General features: G+C 39.3%; 1 protein-coding gene across 4 annotated transcripts in view; it reads right to left on the bottom strand.

Annotated features, from left to right (window-relative positions):
• The window catches only part of LOC149445614 (uncharacterized), an 86508-nt gene that overhangs the window by 31995 nt on the left and 35842 nt on the right, over nucleotides 1-18671 (bottom strand). For all 4 annotated transcript variants that reach the window (XM_089653536.1, XM_089653537.1, XM_089653538.1 and 1 more), the window contains exons 25-32: nucleotides 16906-17016; nucleotides 16603-16782; nucleotides 16284-16523; nucleotides 13971-14127; nucleotides 13752-13880; nucleotides 12369-12522; nucleotides 10293-10330; nucleotides 8443-8646 (exon numbers count right to left, since the gene is read on the bottom strand). In XM_089653536.1, the coding sequence (XP_089509662.1) occupies nucleotides 8443-8646; nucleotides 10293-10330; nucleotides 12369-12522; nucleotides 13752-13880; nucleotides 13971-14127; nucleotides 16284-16523; nucleotides 16603-16782; nucleotides 16906-17016 (1213 nt within the window). The remainder of the gene's footprint in view (nucleotides 1-8442; nucleotides 8647-10292; nucleotides 10331-12368; nucleotides 12523-13751; nucleotides 13881-13970; nucleotides 14128-16283; nucleotides 16524-16602; nucleotides 16783-16905; nucleotides 17017-18671) is intronic.

Below are 18671 nucleotides of genomic sequence, written 5' to 3'. Positions count from 1 at the left end.
ATTGTAACACAAATACTCATTGCTGCTAGACTATTTTGAGTCTATGGAAACCCAATCTATACAAAGTTATAGAAAGACTTAACACCCAGGGTCGTTTTGAACTCATGCTTGCATATAAAAACTACAAACGTCATAAATTTAAACTAATATGGCAAATATGGACCTCTCATCCGAAAGCTTTCAGACAGCTGAAAGAGCTTTGGAAAATATCTAACATTTGTATTTTCATTTTTGCTCAACTTTTGTGGATAAACCCTCTACCAATTAGGAAACCTTCATTAATAGTGTGACATTATTTATTTTATTTTTCTATTGTGCTTTTTGTAATGATGTATACACCTGTACAGTGTGAGCCCTATCTGGTAACAGGTATTCACATTCTACTATTGTTATTTTAATTTTTTACTGAAACTGACATGGCATGTTAGACTTTTAGGGGTTTATTTACTAAAGCTGGAGAGTCCAAAATCAGACTCCCTTCTGCATAGAAACGAATCAGCTTCCAGGTTTCATTGCCAAAGCTTCATTGAACAAGCTGAGGTTAGAAGCTGATTGGTTTCTATGCAGAAGGGAGTCTGATTTTGGACTCTCCAGCTTTAGTAAATAAACCCCTTACTGTCTGGAAATGTTTGTCACTACTTTTTTTTATTTGTTTACAAAAATCTTTAATACAAATCTGCTGATTAAAAAAATTTTGTGGTATGTGTATTTAAAAAAAGAATTCATAATTTTAGAAAAAGTAAAATCAGACTATTTAAACTCCAAAGCTACTTGCACATTTCAAATAGTGGACCTATTCTGCAGTACCTCTGTTATTACCTATGCGGAAATAAAACATATCTTGTATTTTTTTATTTTTTGGTCGGGGGGGGCAGACAATTGTTTTTAGTATTGTCCTCCAATTATTTATAATTCTTAAAAGTAGAATTTAGTAAAAAAAAAAAGTAAAAATATGCTTTTTTGTTGGTTTACTCATTTGAATGCATCTATGTTTGATGTAAATATCTATTTCTAAAGCTATTCCTTAACTATTCTCATTTATTAATATAAAGCGTGGTCAAATTATTTTTTTTTAAAGTCTCTGTTAAAAGTTTACAAAAACATTAAAACCCTTTTGGACTGTGTATTAAAAATTAATTGGAAAAAATAGCCCAAAAAAGATTTTATTAAATTCAAGATATGAAGTATGAGGTATGACCTAGGTATGACATGGCTTGAGATATGGCCTATGTCATTAAAGCAATTATCAGGGTTTAATAATAAAAAAAATGCAGAATATACAATAGCAAGAAAAAGTAGGTGATCTGATCCTCATCTAAGTTACAGTAATAGACAAAAACAATGTGATTAAGCTGATAACATACAAGCAATTCTAATTTCCTGTGTCTTTACTGAACACACCCAATAAACATTCACAGTGCTGGTGGAAAAAGTAAGCAAACCTATAGACTAGAGGAAGGGTGGACGCCACTCATACCAGTCCCCAGGAGTCAAAGATGATGTGTTCTAGCTGACCTCAGTCGTCACTCCGGCCCCGCCCTCTAACATGTTTCACCCTGCCCATAGGGGGCTTGGTCACAGAGGCCTCTGTGACCAAGTCCTCTACGTGTGGGGTGAAATGTGTTAAAAGCATGACTGGAGTGACGACTGAGGCCAGCTAGAACACATCGTCTTTGTCTGACTCCTGTGGACTAGTATGAGCAGCGTCCACCCTTCCTCTTGTAACATTTGATATGTCTCTGGTACCATTTGGAACGCTGCTCCCCTCTCTTCCTCTGCTGGTGGGGTGATTGCATATTCTGTCCAGCTTCGAGCTGCACCACATGCTAGCTACAAACAGGTTTGAACCTATAGACTAATTACTTTAGCAAAAGCTCATTGGAGTGAGTAGTTTTCACACCTGGAGTCCATTAATGACATGAGTTTGGAAGTGTGGTTAGAGGTACTTTGATAAAATTCTAAGCTCCTTGAGGGAAGAGACTGATATCAATGTGCAGTATACAGTATATGTGAAGAGCTGCGTAAACTGACGATGCAATATAAGTACTCGTCGTATTAATAATGATAATAAAAGACACTCAGGCATTTTAAATTTACTGTTTATAAGAAGCATCAGCTGATGTGAACTATGCCTTGCAAAAAGGAACTCTCTGAAGACATGCTATCAAGAGTAGCTGATCTGTATAAAGCTGGAAACACATATAAAGCAATCTCAAAGTATTTAGGCAGTCATCAGTCAACAATTAAACAAATAGTCTGTAAATTGAGACATTTTAGTACTGTGGCTACTTTCCTAGATGTGTGTGCCCAGCCAAGATGACTCCCAAGGCACAATGAATAATCCTCAATGAGGTAAACCCACGAGTAACAGCTAAATGCTTGAAGACATTACTGGAACTGATAAACACTCCAGTTCATGAGTCTACCATACATAAGTCTTTGAACAAGCAGGAAGTCCATGGCAGAATACCATGGAGGAAGCCACTGCTCCCAAAAAAAACCATTGCAGCTCTACTGCAATTTGCCAAAGAGTACCTTGGCAAACCGCATTACTACTGGGAAAATGATTTGTGAAACAAAAGTTGAATTGTTTGGGAACAATACCCAACACTATGTATGGCATGAAAAAGGTACATCTTACCAACATCAAAACATCATCCCAACAGTGAAGTATGGTTAAGGGAACATCATGCTTTGCTGCCTCAGGGCCTGGACCACTTGCAGTCATCGAGGGGAAAATGAATTTCCACGTTTGCCAATATATCCTACAGGATAATGTCAGGATGACTGTCCTCAAGGTGAAGCTTAGTAGGAGTTAGGTGATGAAGCAGGATGATGACCCTAAGCATCAAAGTAAATCCACAGACTGGCTTTAGAAAATGAAAATGCATATTTTAGGATGGCCCAGTAAGAGACCAGGCTGTACCCCATAGAGATGCCATGGAATGACCTCAAGAGAGCTGTTCACACCTGATACCTTACAAATGTGTCTGAGCTGAAGCAGTTTTTTAAAGGCCAATGGTCAAAACTTCCTCCTGAACATTCTACAAGTTTAATTCAGAGCTACTGAATGAGCTTGCTTGAATTTCTTACTGCCAAAGGAAGTTAAACCAGCTATTACTTGCTTTTTCCTCCAGCACTGTGAATGTTTAATGGGTGTGTTCAAGAAAACATGAAAAATTACAGTTGTTTGTGTATTATCAGCTTAAGCACATGTTGTTTGTCTATTGTGACGTAGATGAGGATCAAATAACATGTTATAGTAAAATTACTGCAGAAAACCAGTTAACGCCAAGGGCTTGCCACTGTATCTGCAATACATGCACATTTGACCATGTTTTATCACATGAATGAACCTGCAGGTACAGAAAACTACCCATTGATCTGTCATAAATGAACTCAGATCCTAATTTTCTATTGTGATCTGACAGAGCATTTTTTGTGAATTGAGTGGTGTCAGCCCTGCCCATTTGTCTTTTGCTATACTACTCAGTAACTCATCTTTCCTACTGTTTTCATATCCATGCGTACCACATAGGGACTAATTGACTTGTAGTCCAAGATACGAACAAAGAGGGCTAAATAGTCTCTTTGGGATAACACGGGTACAGGACACAGGTCACAGGACAGCTCTAAATTTCAGATAATATCAACAGGGCTTTTTTTGCACTTAAAGAAAATATATATTTAAGAGTTAATTGTTTGGGTTGTTAAATTTTTATTGCTGTTCATAATCTTTTTGGAAGCATTTCACTTTCATTTAGGGAGTGGTCATGTTGGGGGAAAGACATCAGGGAGTTTTAATAACCTAACAGAGGTTCAAATTCTTTCCCAAAAGTATCCCTAGTGGAGATATTTCCTGATACCTTCTGTCCCAACAGGAAGTAAGGATTCATTTTTCCAAAGAGGCCCACAGATCACATTACAAGTCTCACAAAGGTTCCATACCTCCCCCTCTATGTTCAAAATTAAAATAAATGTTTTGCATGGAAAGGCTTGTTCCCTGCCAGCAGCTGCAAAGTGGGAGCCTTACCATCTATTGGGAAGAAGTGGTTTCCTTGCAGATGTCTAACACACCCCTACTGAGTCAGGACTATAGCTCTGAGATCAAAACAGGAGGTGTGCCAGACCTCTGCAAAGAGATTACTTTTTCTCCACAGACTGGCCACAGGCTTCTCTACTTATGCTGTGTTCACTCATTTTTTGAATCACAGGGAATGTATTTGGCTAATTTAAACAGAACATGACATTGTGATATTAAATGCTAAGCATTTACAGCAGCCGTTTTAATCACTTACTGAGTGAGCAACTTCTTTAAATTTTAATCCTTGTCTATGTTCCAGTTTAAGCTGTTGCTATGACTACTGCCCCAGGTTTTCTGTTGTAGGGTGGATCCTTTGTTTTGCAGAGTCCCTTGAATGCAGGGACTAGAGATGTGTTTCCCTACACTATGCACACCAATAGAAGCACACAGCCCTGTAGCACAGGATGACAAGTCACTCCCCTGCTCCTTCCCCCTCCTTCCCTCTCCTTTCTCCAAACTAACAGACTTGCTTAGAGACTGGACAGTCCACTGTTAACTCTTTCCTGTGAAGACTGGAAGTTCAGGGAGGCAGCACTGAGAAAGCACAAGCAAGCAGCACTAACAATTGTAAACTGCAAATGCTAGGGTAAGAATTTTACCAAATAGATTACTGGGAAATGTTTATTTTATTGTGTTCAATATGTTAAAAATGCTAGGGATTTAATATGACTTTAAACACGGGTCATAATAGCAGTGCTGTCTGTCACATAAACAAGCTGCCTTTAGGCTTCGGTAAGCCCCAGTGTTATGTGAATGCTTCAACAAATCTCTTTGAAACTTTTGAAAGCTTTGCAAATACTTTGTAATAACTCACTGTACACATTGCTCATTCTAAAACTGAAGCCTGTATGTTCAAGGCCTTATTTAGGGGAATGGTGGCAGTTGTTGAAGCTTTCTGATGTAAGCAAATATCAGACACCAGTATTCAAATTTAATGAGGGGCATGTAAGTGACTTTTTGTTCAGTAAATGTACTTGTTCTCTTTAGTTTAATTCACTTCAGGAATTTAAACTTTGGAGATATATTCTAAAAAAAACATTTTTCTACAATATATCCTATTTATTCAACTATCTTCCCTGTGCTGCTGCAAATGCTAGCATCTGTTATAGATTATATATAGCAGCAGACCATCACTGACCCACCACCAAAATAGTCATACTGAACAGTGTTACAGGCAGCATAACGTTCTCCACAGCTTCTCCAGACCCTTTCATGTCTGTCATGTGCTCAGGGTGAACCTGCTCTCATCTGTGAAAAGCACAGGGAGCCAGTGGCGGACCTGCCAATTCTGGTGTTCAATGGCAAATGCCAGTTGAGCACAGGGCCCACTGGAGGATGTCGGGCCCTCAGGCCACCGTCATGAAATCTGTTTCTGATTGTTTGGTCAGATACATTCACACCAGTGGCTTGCTCGAGGTCATTTTGTTTGGCTCTGGCATTTGGTTTGGCTCATCCTGTTCCAGATACCAGTCCTGCTGATGGGTTAAGGACCTTCTGTGGTCCTGTCCACCTCTCCTAGTGTAACTGCCTGTCTCATGGAATCTCCTCCATGCTCTTGAGACTGTGCTGGGAGACACAGCAAACCTTCTGGCAAAGGCACGTATTGATGTGCCATCCTGGAGGATTTGGACTGACTGTGCAACCTCTGTAGGGTCCAGATATCACCTCATGCTACCAATAGTGACACTGGCCTTAGCCAAAACTAGTGAAAAACAGTCAGAAAAGATGAGTACGGAAAAAAATGTCAGTGGCCTCCACCTGTAAAACCATTCCTGTTTTGGCGGTCGTCTCATTGTTGCCCATCTAGTGCACCTGTTGTTAATTTAATTAACACCAAAACAGCTGAAACTGATTAACAACCCCCTCTGCTACTTAACTGACTGGATCAATATCCAGAGTTTAGGAGTTTAATTGGCTTGATGCTCTACTCTGATTAAAAAGTGTTCCTTGAATTTTTGTGAGCAGTGTAGTAACGGGTAACTTCTGTTTTTTTTTTTTTTTTGCAATACGGCGCTGCATTACTTTAACTAACAAGTGCGTGGTCATGCAACACTGTAAGTAAATTAAATTTATGTCCTTTTTTTCCCACAAATAGAGCTTTCTTTCTGTGGTATTTTTGCATGTTTTATTCTTTGTGCTTTAAATTAAAAAATACTAACAATGTTGAAAAAAACCCTATATTTTTTACTTTTTGCTATAAAATATATCCAATAAAAAATAAAAAAATGTCTTTGCTAAAAAATTGGTTTACATGAAAGTTATAGTGTCTACAAATGGAAAGATATACTGTATAATGGAATTTTTATTTTTTTTATGCTACTAATAGCGGCGATCAGTGACTTATAGCGGGACTGCAGCAGGCATTCTGACACTGGGTGGGAATTGACTAACTGCCACTGACATCCCACTGACACTAACACAGTGATCAGCACTGACACTGTACTAATGACACTGGGCAGGAAGGGCTTAACATCTAGGGAATCAAAGGGTTAACTGTATGTTGTTTTACATAATGTAATGTGTTTATTTTACTAGGGAGACATGCTGCTTTGTATTTCTCTGCTGTGAGAAATACACAGCAACATGTACTTGTTGGCAGGAGAGATACCTGTGTTGCTTACACACAGGTCTCTCCCCTGTCAGCTTTCCCCAATGACTGCTGGGTGCCGGTGGGGAATCTCAATCTGGGACCCAGTGATTAACATCTCTAGTCGCCAATGGCAGCGTGGGTAGGGTGGGGCGCGCTCCCCCTACCCGGGAATGCAAATCACATGTGTATATATATATATATATATATATATATATATATATGTGATTTTGCACAGCCTTGCCACCCTGTAGCAGTAGTTCTGCTATAGGGCGACAGGAAAGCGGTTAATGGGTGCCAAGATAGTCCATTCTTCTTTTTGCTTTGGGTTTCTTCTTCTACTTTTTCATGAGGATCTACTGCAGTGAGGGGGCCCAGAGTCTGACCAACACTGGCTGGAGTGAGCAGTTTTAAGCCAAACTGAAGAGGGGTGACACTGATCTACAACCTACCTAGAAGGTTGAAACTTGCAAATCTTCCCATACTGAGTACTTGGTGTCATTCTGGACTCCAACCTATCCTTCCAGCCCCAAGTTCAATCTTTAACAAACTCATGCAGACTCCACCTCCGCAACATCGGCAAAATACGCACGTTCCTAACCCCAGAAACCACTAAACAGCTCATCCACTCCCTCATCATATCACGACTCGACTACTGCAACTCCCTCCTCACTGGCCTGCCTCACCGCTGGCTATCCCCGCTTCAGTCAATCCTGGATACGGCTGCCAGACTCATTCACCTTTCCAACCACTCCATCTCCGCCACCCCCCTCTGCCAATCCCTCCACTGGCTTCCGATTGCGCAATGGATCAAATTAAAAATCCTAACACTGAGGTACAAAGCCGTCCACTATACTGCCCCGAACTACATCACTGACCTAATATCCAAGTACCGCCCAGCACGCACACTCTGCTCCTCACAAGACCTCCTTCTCTCTATTTCCCTGGTCTCCTCCTCCCATGCCCGCCTCCAGGACTTCTCCAGGGTGTCACCCATCCTCTGGAACTCCCTGCCCCAACCCATCAGATTATCACCTACTCTCCTCTCCTTTAGGCGCACCCTGAAAACCCATCGCTTCAGGGAAGCCTACCCCACCCCCTGCTAACTTGCCGACCTCCTCCACTCTTCCTACCATTCCATCGCCCACAGCTATCTCCTCCTGTGCCACCATCCCCTCCCTTCTAGATTGTAGGCTTGAAAGAGCAGGACCCTCGATCCCCTCATGTTTTGCATTGTATTGTATTGTTATTGTTCTGTCACATGTTCTGTCCCCCTTTGTAATCTACAGCGCTGAGCGAACTATTGGCGCTTTATAAATACTGTATAATAATAATACTGAGGGAAAATTTGGTATTAGGAGAGAACTGGGTTAGGTGAAATGGCTAGTCTGTTTGTTCCGAATCCTCAAATGTATGTATTTATCTTAGATAGGCTCCATTTTCTGACCATATATTTACCTTTTTTTTAACTAAACATTTTTTTTCTTTAAAACAGTAAAACCATAAACATATATCAAACACAAAAACAACTCTTCACTTTACAACTGATTTTTGCATTGTGCCTGTGTCTGTGCCTATCTCACCTGCTGAAGTAGAGCAGGGAAATGTACCTGTTTCAAATTGGAAAGAAGAGTCACCACACACAGGTACGACATTCAAATCCCTGGCATGGCAGTTGTTAAGTGGTTGTTTTTTTATCTGCATTCCTTCAGTTTCTTTCAAATAAATAGCATTTTATTAGAAATGGTAACCATTAATGCCATGACCTTACCTGGCGTGGTTACAGTGGTGGTTGTTACAGGAGAGGTCGTAGAAAAGCTGAACACTGTAGTAGGTGCAGTAGTTGTGCAGGGAGTGATACTACCCACGACTTTTCCTCCAATACAGTATGCTACGATGCAGCCTCCCATTCCATCAGTGGTGTTGTAAACAACTTGATTAGACTTGTACATAGTTTTTTCATACACACAACATTCTGCAAAATACATACAAATTTTCTATCAGGAAAGCCTAAATCTGAATTGCAGGTTATGCGTATGATATCTTCCCTTGTTCCCACCTTCCCCCTGATGAACATGCATTTAAAATTTTCAATCAAATAAATTAGCTTTCAGAAAATACTTCTTTTGAGACACAGTGATGTCAGTGTTGGGTCTTTCTGCTAGACTTTATAAGGCAGAGTTTAATAGAAGGGGTTGGCAGACTCTCATAAACACCACAGTACACTGCCACGAGCGTTACATGAAAGAACACATCTCCTGCATCCCTTTGGATGTGCAATTCTGATGGCCACTGGGTATTGCAGACTTAAGCTGTGTAATTTGCTTTAAAGGTGCTTGTTTACAATACAGTAATAGAGTGCAATCAAGCAAGTGATCATCAGTTGCACAGCTAAAGTCAGCACCCTGCGGCTAGTTGGGATGCTTGTCTAGGAATGCAGGGGATACGTTCTTTCATGAGTTTAGCTGTAATGTAAAATGAATTTTCACTGCTTGGTAAGGGCCTGGTTTGGCTTTCAGTTTGTATTGATTGACAAATGTAGTATGTGTTTGAAATCAGTATAGGACACATTATAATTTTTTATTATTCACAGTCTTTTCGGCTGCAGTCTTTTCGAAAAGTGACAGCTGGTACAGGGAACTTCTCCCCATACTGCTGTTATAGGGAGAGAGGAGAGTGGCTGCAGCAGTGGGAACATGTTACATGTTGCACCCTAAAAACGGGTGGAACATGTTCCCAAAGGTGAACATATCCTTTAAGACTGAAATCTCTTTATGGTTGCAAACGTTCCTTCCCATACATTTTGCAGCAGTATGAATTGTGAATCTAGATATAAAATATGCTTTCAATATAGTAAAGTAAAGTTAGCTACATTGAAAAAAGATTCTGCCCCAGTTTATGGGACCCAAATGTTAAAGTGGTATTAAACCTAAAACCATAAATGTAATATATTGCAGCTTATACATCTGTAGATGTGGTGACTGCATTAACTTTCTTTTATTAGGCTTTTTTCCTCTGTGTTCACCTGGGGATGTGGCCAGCAACACACCTCCTGTATGAAAGTCCCACCCACTCTGGATGAAGGAGCACAGGGACACCTTTGGACAGTAGGATTGTCAGTCAGGGGGGAGGGGAGTGTTAGATGTATTAGCAGATTTAGATACACTAACAAACTGAAGTTGAACTCTAGCTAACACTTAATAAGCAGTTACAACAACAGTCTTTTTTCCTTTTGGGATAAAGGTTTTACCATAAATAAATAAATGCTGGGGATTATTATTGCAAGAACTGATTTTGAAAAGACACTGACTCTTTCATTATAAACGAAGGGGCACACTATGCTATTTTTGCACTGAGCAGCGGATTACCTTGTCCCAGCAATGGTAAGCTGCAATGTAATAAATATTTGCTTTTGGGTTTAATACTGCTTTGTCACAGTAGTGCGACTTAAATGTAAACCTTTTTATAGAACCTTAACTGTTCCAATATTTGAATTCTCCATGATATATTATTTAGCCAAATGAACTTCAGAATGCAGCACAGGGAACGTATTCTCCATAGTTCAGTTTACAAGATCACATTATGTACTAATCAAGAGCCATAGCTGTATCTCAAGCTTACCTTCAGTTGTACACACTCTGCCATTCTTGGTACACTTGCTAGAAAATAAAGTAAAATATTAACAGTTATTTTTATACATACAGTACTATTATAATAAATCTTGTATTGCATTGTCTTTACAAGATATTTTTAAATTTAGCCCATCACACACTTTGACAATTCAAACAGAGGTTACGATGAAAAAAAGTATAAGCAGAGGTTACCTTTAGTGAAAATAGCAAGTCAAATCAAAATCAAAGATATACTGTAAGTAGCCACATTAATATGAAAATCTTTCTATGAAAAGCTTTCTATTGAGTCCTCTAATGATGGGAGTCTTGCTAAGAAATAGGAAATCTTATGAGATGAAAAAGACAGGGCCAAGCTCAACTTTTATAGAAAATAGAAACAGTTTCAGTTACTTATATCTTGATCAATATTGATTATTATCACTTAAAATAGAACTTTACTCAAAACCAATAATCATTGCACAAATACATCATCCATTCCTTATATAGAGAAGTTTACTCCAGCAGCTGCTTTACAAACCAATGTAGCAATGCAGCAATGTGAGGCACAGCAGTTTGCTTTTTTTTCTGGGCACACTTTATTGAAATGTCACAAGTGACTTTTCATTAGAATGTATTGTCCACAGCACAATGCAATACACGGGATTGAGATGCACCACGCTGTACTGAAAAAAGTAATGTATGACGTACAGTACATTCATTCAGCCCAGAACATTATACCAGTTTTCCGTTTATTTTACTAGCCATTCGAGAACAAATTTTAATATAACCCTACTGCCTGACTTAGATATGTAAAGGTTGTTCGCAAAAAAAATAAAAAATATATGTATATATATATATATATATACACACACTTTATTGCCAAAAATATTGGGACACCCCTCCAAATCATTGGATTAAGGTGTTTCAATCACCTCCATGGCCACAGGAGTATAAGGTCAAGCATCTAGGTATGTATGATTCTACAAACATTTGTGAAAGAATGGGTCGCTCTCAGAAGCTTAGTGAATAAAAGCGTAGTTTCATGATAGGTTACCACCTGTGCAATAAGTCTATCCATAAAATTTCCTTGCTACTAAATATTCCACGGTCAACTAGTGGCATTATAGCAAATTGGAAGCAAATGGGAACAACAGCAACTCAGCCACAAAGTGGTAGGCCACATAAAATGACTGTGCGGGGTCAGCACATGCTGAAGCACACAGTGCGCAGAAGTTGCCAACTGTCTGCAGAGTCAATAGCTAAAGCCCTCCAAACTTTGTGTGACCTTCAGATTAACACAACAACAGTGCGTAGAGAGCATCATGGAATGGGTATCCATGGCCGAGCAGCTGCATCCAAGCCTTACATTGCCAAGTGCAATACAAAGCATCGGATGCAGTGGTGTAAAGCACGCCACCACTGGACTCTAGAGCAGTGGAGACGTGTTCTCTGGAGTGACGAATCATGCTTCTCTGTCAAGAGTAAATTTTGGTGGGGGGGGGTATGGTGTGGGGTTGTTTTTCAGGTTTTGTGCTTGGCCCCCTAGTTCCGGAGAAGGGAACTCTTAAGGCGTCAGCATATCAAGACATTTTTGACAATTCTGTGCTCCCAACTTTGGGGGAACGGTTTGGGGATGGCCCCTTTCCTGTTCCAACACGATGTGCATCAGTGCACAAAGCAAGGTCCATAAAGACATGGATGAGCAAGTTTGGGGTGGAGGAACATGACTGCCCTGACCTCAACCTGACAGAGCACCTTTGGGATGAATTAGAGCGGAGACTGTGTGCCAGGCCTTCACAACACCAGTGCCTGACCTCACAAAGGAGATTCCAGAAGAATTATCAAACCTTGTGGACAGTCTTCCCAGAAGAGTTGAGGCTGTTATAGCTACAAAGCGTGGGCCAACTCAATATTGAATCCTACGGACTAAGACTGGGATGGCATTAAAGTTCATGTGAGTATAAAGATAAGGCATCCCGATACTTTGACAATATAGTGTGTAATATATATATATATATATATATATATATACACTACATACTACGTATATACTTTTTTCATTTTACCATTTTACTAAATAATTTACCATGTGGTGCACATGCTATCATTACTGTTGCGGGGCATGACATCACCAACATTGTATACTGTTCCATTAATTGAGTAGCAAGGACAGACGGGAACACATTCCATTTTATCCTCATCAAAAAGAGGTCTTTCAGGTGGGCAGTTTGGATAACAACCTGCACAAAGAGACAGTAAAACAATACATTTTAAAAAGTTATTGGAAGAAAAGAATAGAATTATTTATTTTCAATCATGGTTTTAAATGCAAGGATCCCTTTAGCCAAAATATAAAAAATAGCTGTCGATATAAATGGATAAGTTACATACAAAGTGTGGTTCAGAAGAATACAGCAATGAGGTTGAGTGCATGATTTTAACAACCTGCATATTTATAAAGCAGTGAGCCCTGGTTGACACTGAATGCAACTTTGAAATCGTGCTACTTCACTTGAAGGTCAGTGCGACTTCATGCACAGATGTCTTTGCAAGTTGCATATGAAATTGCAAAACAAAGTACAGAAACCTTTTTTCAAAATCAGTAAAGCACCGCAAAGTCAAAGTTTCACCAATTTGAACAGTTTTATAGGCACAAATAGAGTGCAACTGGTCATGCGATTTGGAACAGTTAAATCGCATGACAAGTTGCACTGGTGTGAACCAGCACTGAATGTACCACATTCACAGGTAGTTAATAATTTTCTGTCATTTAAAACACATAGGCCAGGAAGATTTACCAGGATAAAGTGAATATCCCACTCACTGCTTTTTAAATATGCCCAGTTTATGTGTTAGTTAGTGCTTTGGTTAAAGTGATACTAAAGCTAAAAACATTTAAAAATGTATTCCTTGCATTAAGGTAAAAAAATGTCTTCTATTCCTCTGGTATTAAATTGTAAAGATGTTTGGAAAATGTATTTTTTTATAAGTGGGGAAGGGTATTGCCAACATTTGACTCCCTCCATCCTTCAAAAATTGAACAGGACAGTGCAGTATTCTGTAATTTTCTTATGTAACTTGCCAAAAAAAATTTAAGTGATATTTTAAAGTGAGAAACTACCTGGCAACACATAATAGCTAGTCAATCATTTTATTTTGTAACTGTTTTTTGTGTGAAAGTGTTAAAAAGTTACCACTGCTGCATGGGCCATACCAATACTTAGTAATAAACATTTAAAGAATTTGCAGAGGTCTAAAACTGAAAAGTGACACTTTAAAGTGAGAAACTACCTGGCAACACATAATAGCTAGTCATTGTTTTTTGTGTTAAAGTGTTAAAAATGTACCACTGCTACATGGGCCATACCAATACTTAGTAATAAACATCTAAAGAATTTGCAGAGGTCAAAAACTGAATTGTGTCATTCATTCTGAAGCCATTGACAATTTACAGTTACAGTATATTTACCTTCCAAGCCTGGCAGGTTGTGATAGCATACACCACTGGGGTTCCTGCAGGTCTTCATGCATTGAGAACCGCATGGTTTGTAGTGCCATTCACACAACTGTTGCTGATTGTAGAAATCACAGAAAATCGCTGTTGGTTTAAAGAAAATTAAGATTATTATTAAAATCATATCTAATGATTTTATAGCTTGAGCTATTATGTGAAAATAAATCTACTCACGGCACAAGGTGGGTGTTCTCCAGTTGACACAGACTCCGGCTTCACTGCAGGCTTGGGCATATGCAGCTACAGCAGTACAGAAACACTCACAATCTCCACCAGTGTCACAAGCACATGCGTCATTGACACAAGCATCATAGTAATTATGTGGATTTACCTGTGATTGACACAATATGAACATTTACTAGGTTGGAAACTACACTCACACAGGTGTACAAATCATTTTCAACTATTTCTTAAATATAAATAATAAAAATATAAATGTGGATACCAAAAAATTATATTTTTAGCACAACTAAAGGCTCATCTGGTAGTCTAAGAAAGTACCAAATCCAGTTGATATGTGACTAACAAGCCTCATAAAGTAAACAAAAACTTTCTGATACCTTCTCTGACTGAGCCATTTGTGACTTCATTTGTGTCTCACATGATTCCTCTCCCAGACACTGCAGCTCACAGTGGGAGGGTTTCAGAAACCAAGGAATTATTGTAAACAGGACTAGGTGTGGCCAGCTGTTGAATAACAAACTACAGGCTTGCAAATCAGCAGTGGCACTGATGATAGCCACATCCACTGCAACATCTTGTCATCCCACTGTAGTGAAAGCGGATACTGTCTACACGAGAGTGGCAACTCTGCTCTGAATCCTGGAGAATCCTGCAGCATCACTGCCACACCATCACAGGAAGCTGCATTAGGTGGACAGTAGCACAATCAACAGGTATTTGTGACACTTTACAGGGAGAATGAAAGAAAACTGTAACTGCAGAATATATATATATATATATATATATATATATATATATATATTATAATTATATGCAGCAGCACAGATTTCTCAAAGTAGGCCATAGCTCTACTTTAAGAAGTAATATGATATTGATTATCAGCTGGGCTTTTTTTCAGCCATAACGTGGAGGAACACAGATCCAGCACCTTCATCACTTAAGGTATGTAGTAGCAGGGGGTCCTGGGGTGTCCTGAAGAGTTTATTGATGTTGGGTGATCTATTGCTGCTGGGTGGGATTTATTTTTGCGTAGCAATATTTTTTTTCTGGGGAGGTCTATTGTTGCTTGTGGGGGGGCTTATGTTGCTGGGGTTAGTTGTTGCTGAAAGAGATCTACTGTTGAGGGAGGGGTCTATTGTTACTGGAGAGTCCATTCATGCTGACTGCAGGGAGATCTTTTGTTGTTGTGGGGGTTCACTGTTGCTGGGGGAAGTTTATTGTTGCTGGGGTTGTCTATTGCTGTTGGGGGGTGATCTTTTTTACTGCTTTTCTTGTTATCATTAACAAATTCCATACAACTTACTTAGCACCACAAAATGATACTTGGTTATATATTCTCTAAATGGGGTGGTATTGGGAGGTGGGTAGGAGGTGGAAACTGGGGACGGACCTTGTAGGTGGGTAGGGGGCTGAGATAAGAGGTGGCTCAGAAGTGGGAGAGTTTCTGCACCTATTATCTAAGGAAAAAAAGCCCTGATTATCAGTTAAAATTTAAATATCACAGTTCACAGAAAGCAGATTTGTAAATGAAGTTCATGAAAGTCTGGTAATATTTAATACATATTTTCTTTTGCCATTTTTTGATTGTCTGTCATGCTGCTATTCTACAAGAGGACTATCTGATTTTTAATCTGTTTGACATGAACATCTTTCAGTTAAGCTTTCTATTAGTCTCCCTCTCTCAGCCTAGTTCACAATCTATATGATTTATTCGCATGATGTTGGACATTGTAGTGCTCTTTCTGATTGCTATTAAGTGAGCTATTATTTAGGTCTGTCATTCAATGATGTGCATCTAAATACACATGGCCCCGTTTACAGCCGTTTCGATTCGCATCACTGACGATAAGCATACATTCTAGACATTCTAGTACAGACGGTTTCTTTTAATTCACTGGGGATGATTGGTGTTTGTCTGTCCCTTTTTGCAAGGTTATATCCTCACATAATCTTTGAATAGATATATAATAAAGTTTTGTACATAATTCTTTACAATGCTACTCTGCAGGGGTATTTTTTAATTACCGTCAGTATACAGTCTATACTGCAGTTTATTTTGTGATACATTTATTTCAATATAAGCCCGCATCGATACATTTTTTGGATGAGACAGAGAGCAATTATCTAGGCTTATATGTCTATTTGTGTAGCGTGCTTTTAGCTGGTATCGTTTGGAGATAATCTTTAACCAAAGTAAAACTGAGAAAAATATATATACAGTACTTAAAAGAGGATGTAATAGTACAGTTGGCTGATTTAAATATCTACACCTCTTTTTCCCATCTGAGACATAATTAGACCTACCAGGGAGTGGCAATCTGAGAATGCAGCACTGGTGAGGATACTGCACTGTTTCTGGGACCAAGCTTTTCTGTACGGGTTGCTAGCACAGGCATCTCCTAATTCTGCAACATCCAGACAACTTGGAGACTGCTTCCAGCTGTTAGCAAACTCCATCACATCTCCAACTACAGCCAAACTTCTGGTGGTATAGTCATTGACATTATTGCCATCGTAGTTACCGCAAAGACCGCAGACTTTACCCTAGAATGAAAAACAAGTTTGTATAGCAGCCTACTTGTAGATCATCTTTTACTGAATTAGATATTTAAAGATGACTTACCTGGAAGCTTGGATCCAACTTGATGTATAGGCTAGTTTGCTTGTCCCACACCAAGACCAGACCATTGAGTGCTTCGATGACCATGTAGATACCCATTTGGTGCACCTTGAATGGCACATAGTTTCCAGAATTTTGTTGCACAACTTCAAATGTTTTGTCAGCAAGTATGAGTTCATAATTCTGCAAGACAACAAAGTGAATTTATAGCCTTTTTGGATTATATTTTTCTCATGTTATTTATATGTAGGAATACCGGATATATACAACATTAGAAATAAATATTTATAAAATAAGATAACTCACACCAAGGAAAACTTTGATTGATTTAGAGCAGGTGGTTCCAGTGGTACCACATGGGATATTCTCAGTGATGACCCGGAAAGTTCCATTGTTAGTGTCAATGCTGCAGTAGTCCTAAATATACAAGTTAAGAAAAACATTATAATGGTTATTTTAGTGGATCAAACTGTTAAATATAGCTAAGCACAACTGGTAAACATAAACAGTTCAACATGGTATTGAATATTTACAGTGAAAAAAGGTGCCATAAGTGGTATGCACTTCCTTTGGTTTGTTATAGCTATCCAATGGTGATGATTAACTTGGAGGATTCAGTGATATGCACATTTTTTTAGCCTGGGTATTTGCCTAAAGGTCTGTGTGATATGCAGGGTACTCTTTTTGGTATGATTGCAGCGTGTTTGTCGCACGGCAGACACGTGCCTGCTACCCACATATGGGGTTCCATTCACATTTTATTGCGCTGCAAGTGCAATGCGCATTTGCAGCGCGTTTCCTGTGGCAAAGTGCATGTTTTCTGTGTAGTTTGCCATGTTTTCGGAAACACACAGATGTGAATGGAGTCTCACTGATCTTGTCTAAACACACCAATTTCACTTTCAGGCCCCATTCACACCTAGCACAGTCGAAGTGCATATTTTTGGCTCATTTTTACAGTGACATACATAGGGCAGCCCGTTGATTTCAATAGGCTTTGCTACATCTGGCAAAGTAGCTCATGGGACATTTTGGTGTATTGTGGTTTGAGCGATTTTTACTGTGCATTTTGCTGCATTTATCACTCGTTTTTTTCATGTGACAAAGTGTGTGTTTGCTTCTACGTTTTGGGTATGGTTGACAATTAATGGCACCAAAAGAGCGACTAATTAATATAGGTGTATAAAGGTGGCCATACACTATATAATCTAATTTTACAATCTCTGTACAATCTCCTTTAGATTTACCAAAACTATATAATAGGAAGACACCTATCTATCCAATCACTCTGTATCCAGTCAGGCAGGCTCTTGCACTACATAGTTGATGGTAGATCTAAAGGACATTGTACAATCAGATTGTATAGTATATTGTGACCTTCCAGGGACACACTTCTCCTGTTTTCAATAGTACAGCTCTGCACCACATAGATATGTCATCGCTGAGATCCTACACACTCTGATTGAACGATTTGTGCAACATGAATAAACAAAAAAATTGATCACTGGCTGTGTATTTCGGTGTCCGTTTATGAACCAGCGGTAATAGATCGCTGCTCAGTTCTCCGGCATTCTCGGAGAACACAGTTCTCCTGTGAATCCAGTTTATGAAGCAGTTCTCCGAATGAAGGGAGAACTGTCTCCAAACGCTGGAGAACGGTCTACAAACTCTGGAAAACGGCTGATTTTACTATAATCTCGCGAGATTACAATAAAAGATCAGTTTACTAAACAGAGGTAAATTATCTCTGCTTAGTTTGCGGTCCCTCCGATTCTGCAGCTCTGGGCTGGAGAATCTGGAGGGAGAACACAGATCTCCAGTGAAGGGCTGACATGGTCTCCTGAGTGTCATAAACTGTGAATGACCAGAGAATAGCTGAGATCCGTTGAATCGCAGCTATTCTCTGTGTCATAAAAGGACACCTTAGTGAGAAAAGATAATGATATATAGATGTCTAATGATTGTATGTAAACACAGAAGTGGGAAGGAGCAATCTCCTGGAGGGGAACGGCAGGTTCAGGGTGTGTTAATGAGGTGAGCTGGTCAGGTACTTCCTTCTACTGGTTTTCATG

The sequence above is a fragment of the Staurois parvus genome, unplaced genomic scaffold (assembly GCF_062004578.1).
Source record: "Staurois parvus isolate SC_StPar_1 unplaced genomic scaffold, SC_StPar_1.0 ptg000715l, whole genome shotgun sequence".
Classification (NCBI taxonomy): domain Eukaryota; kingdom Metazoa; phylum Chordata; class Amphibia; order Anura; family Ranidae; genus Staurois; species Staurois parvus.
This window is presented reverse-complemented; position numbering and strand designations above follow the sequence as displayed.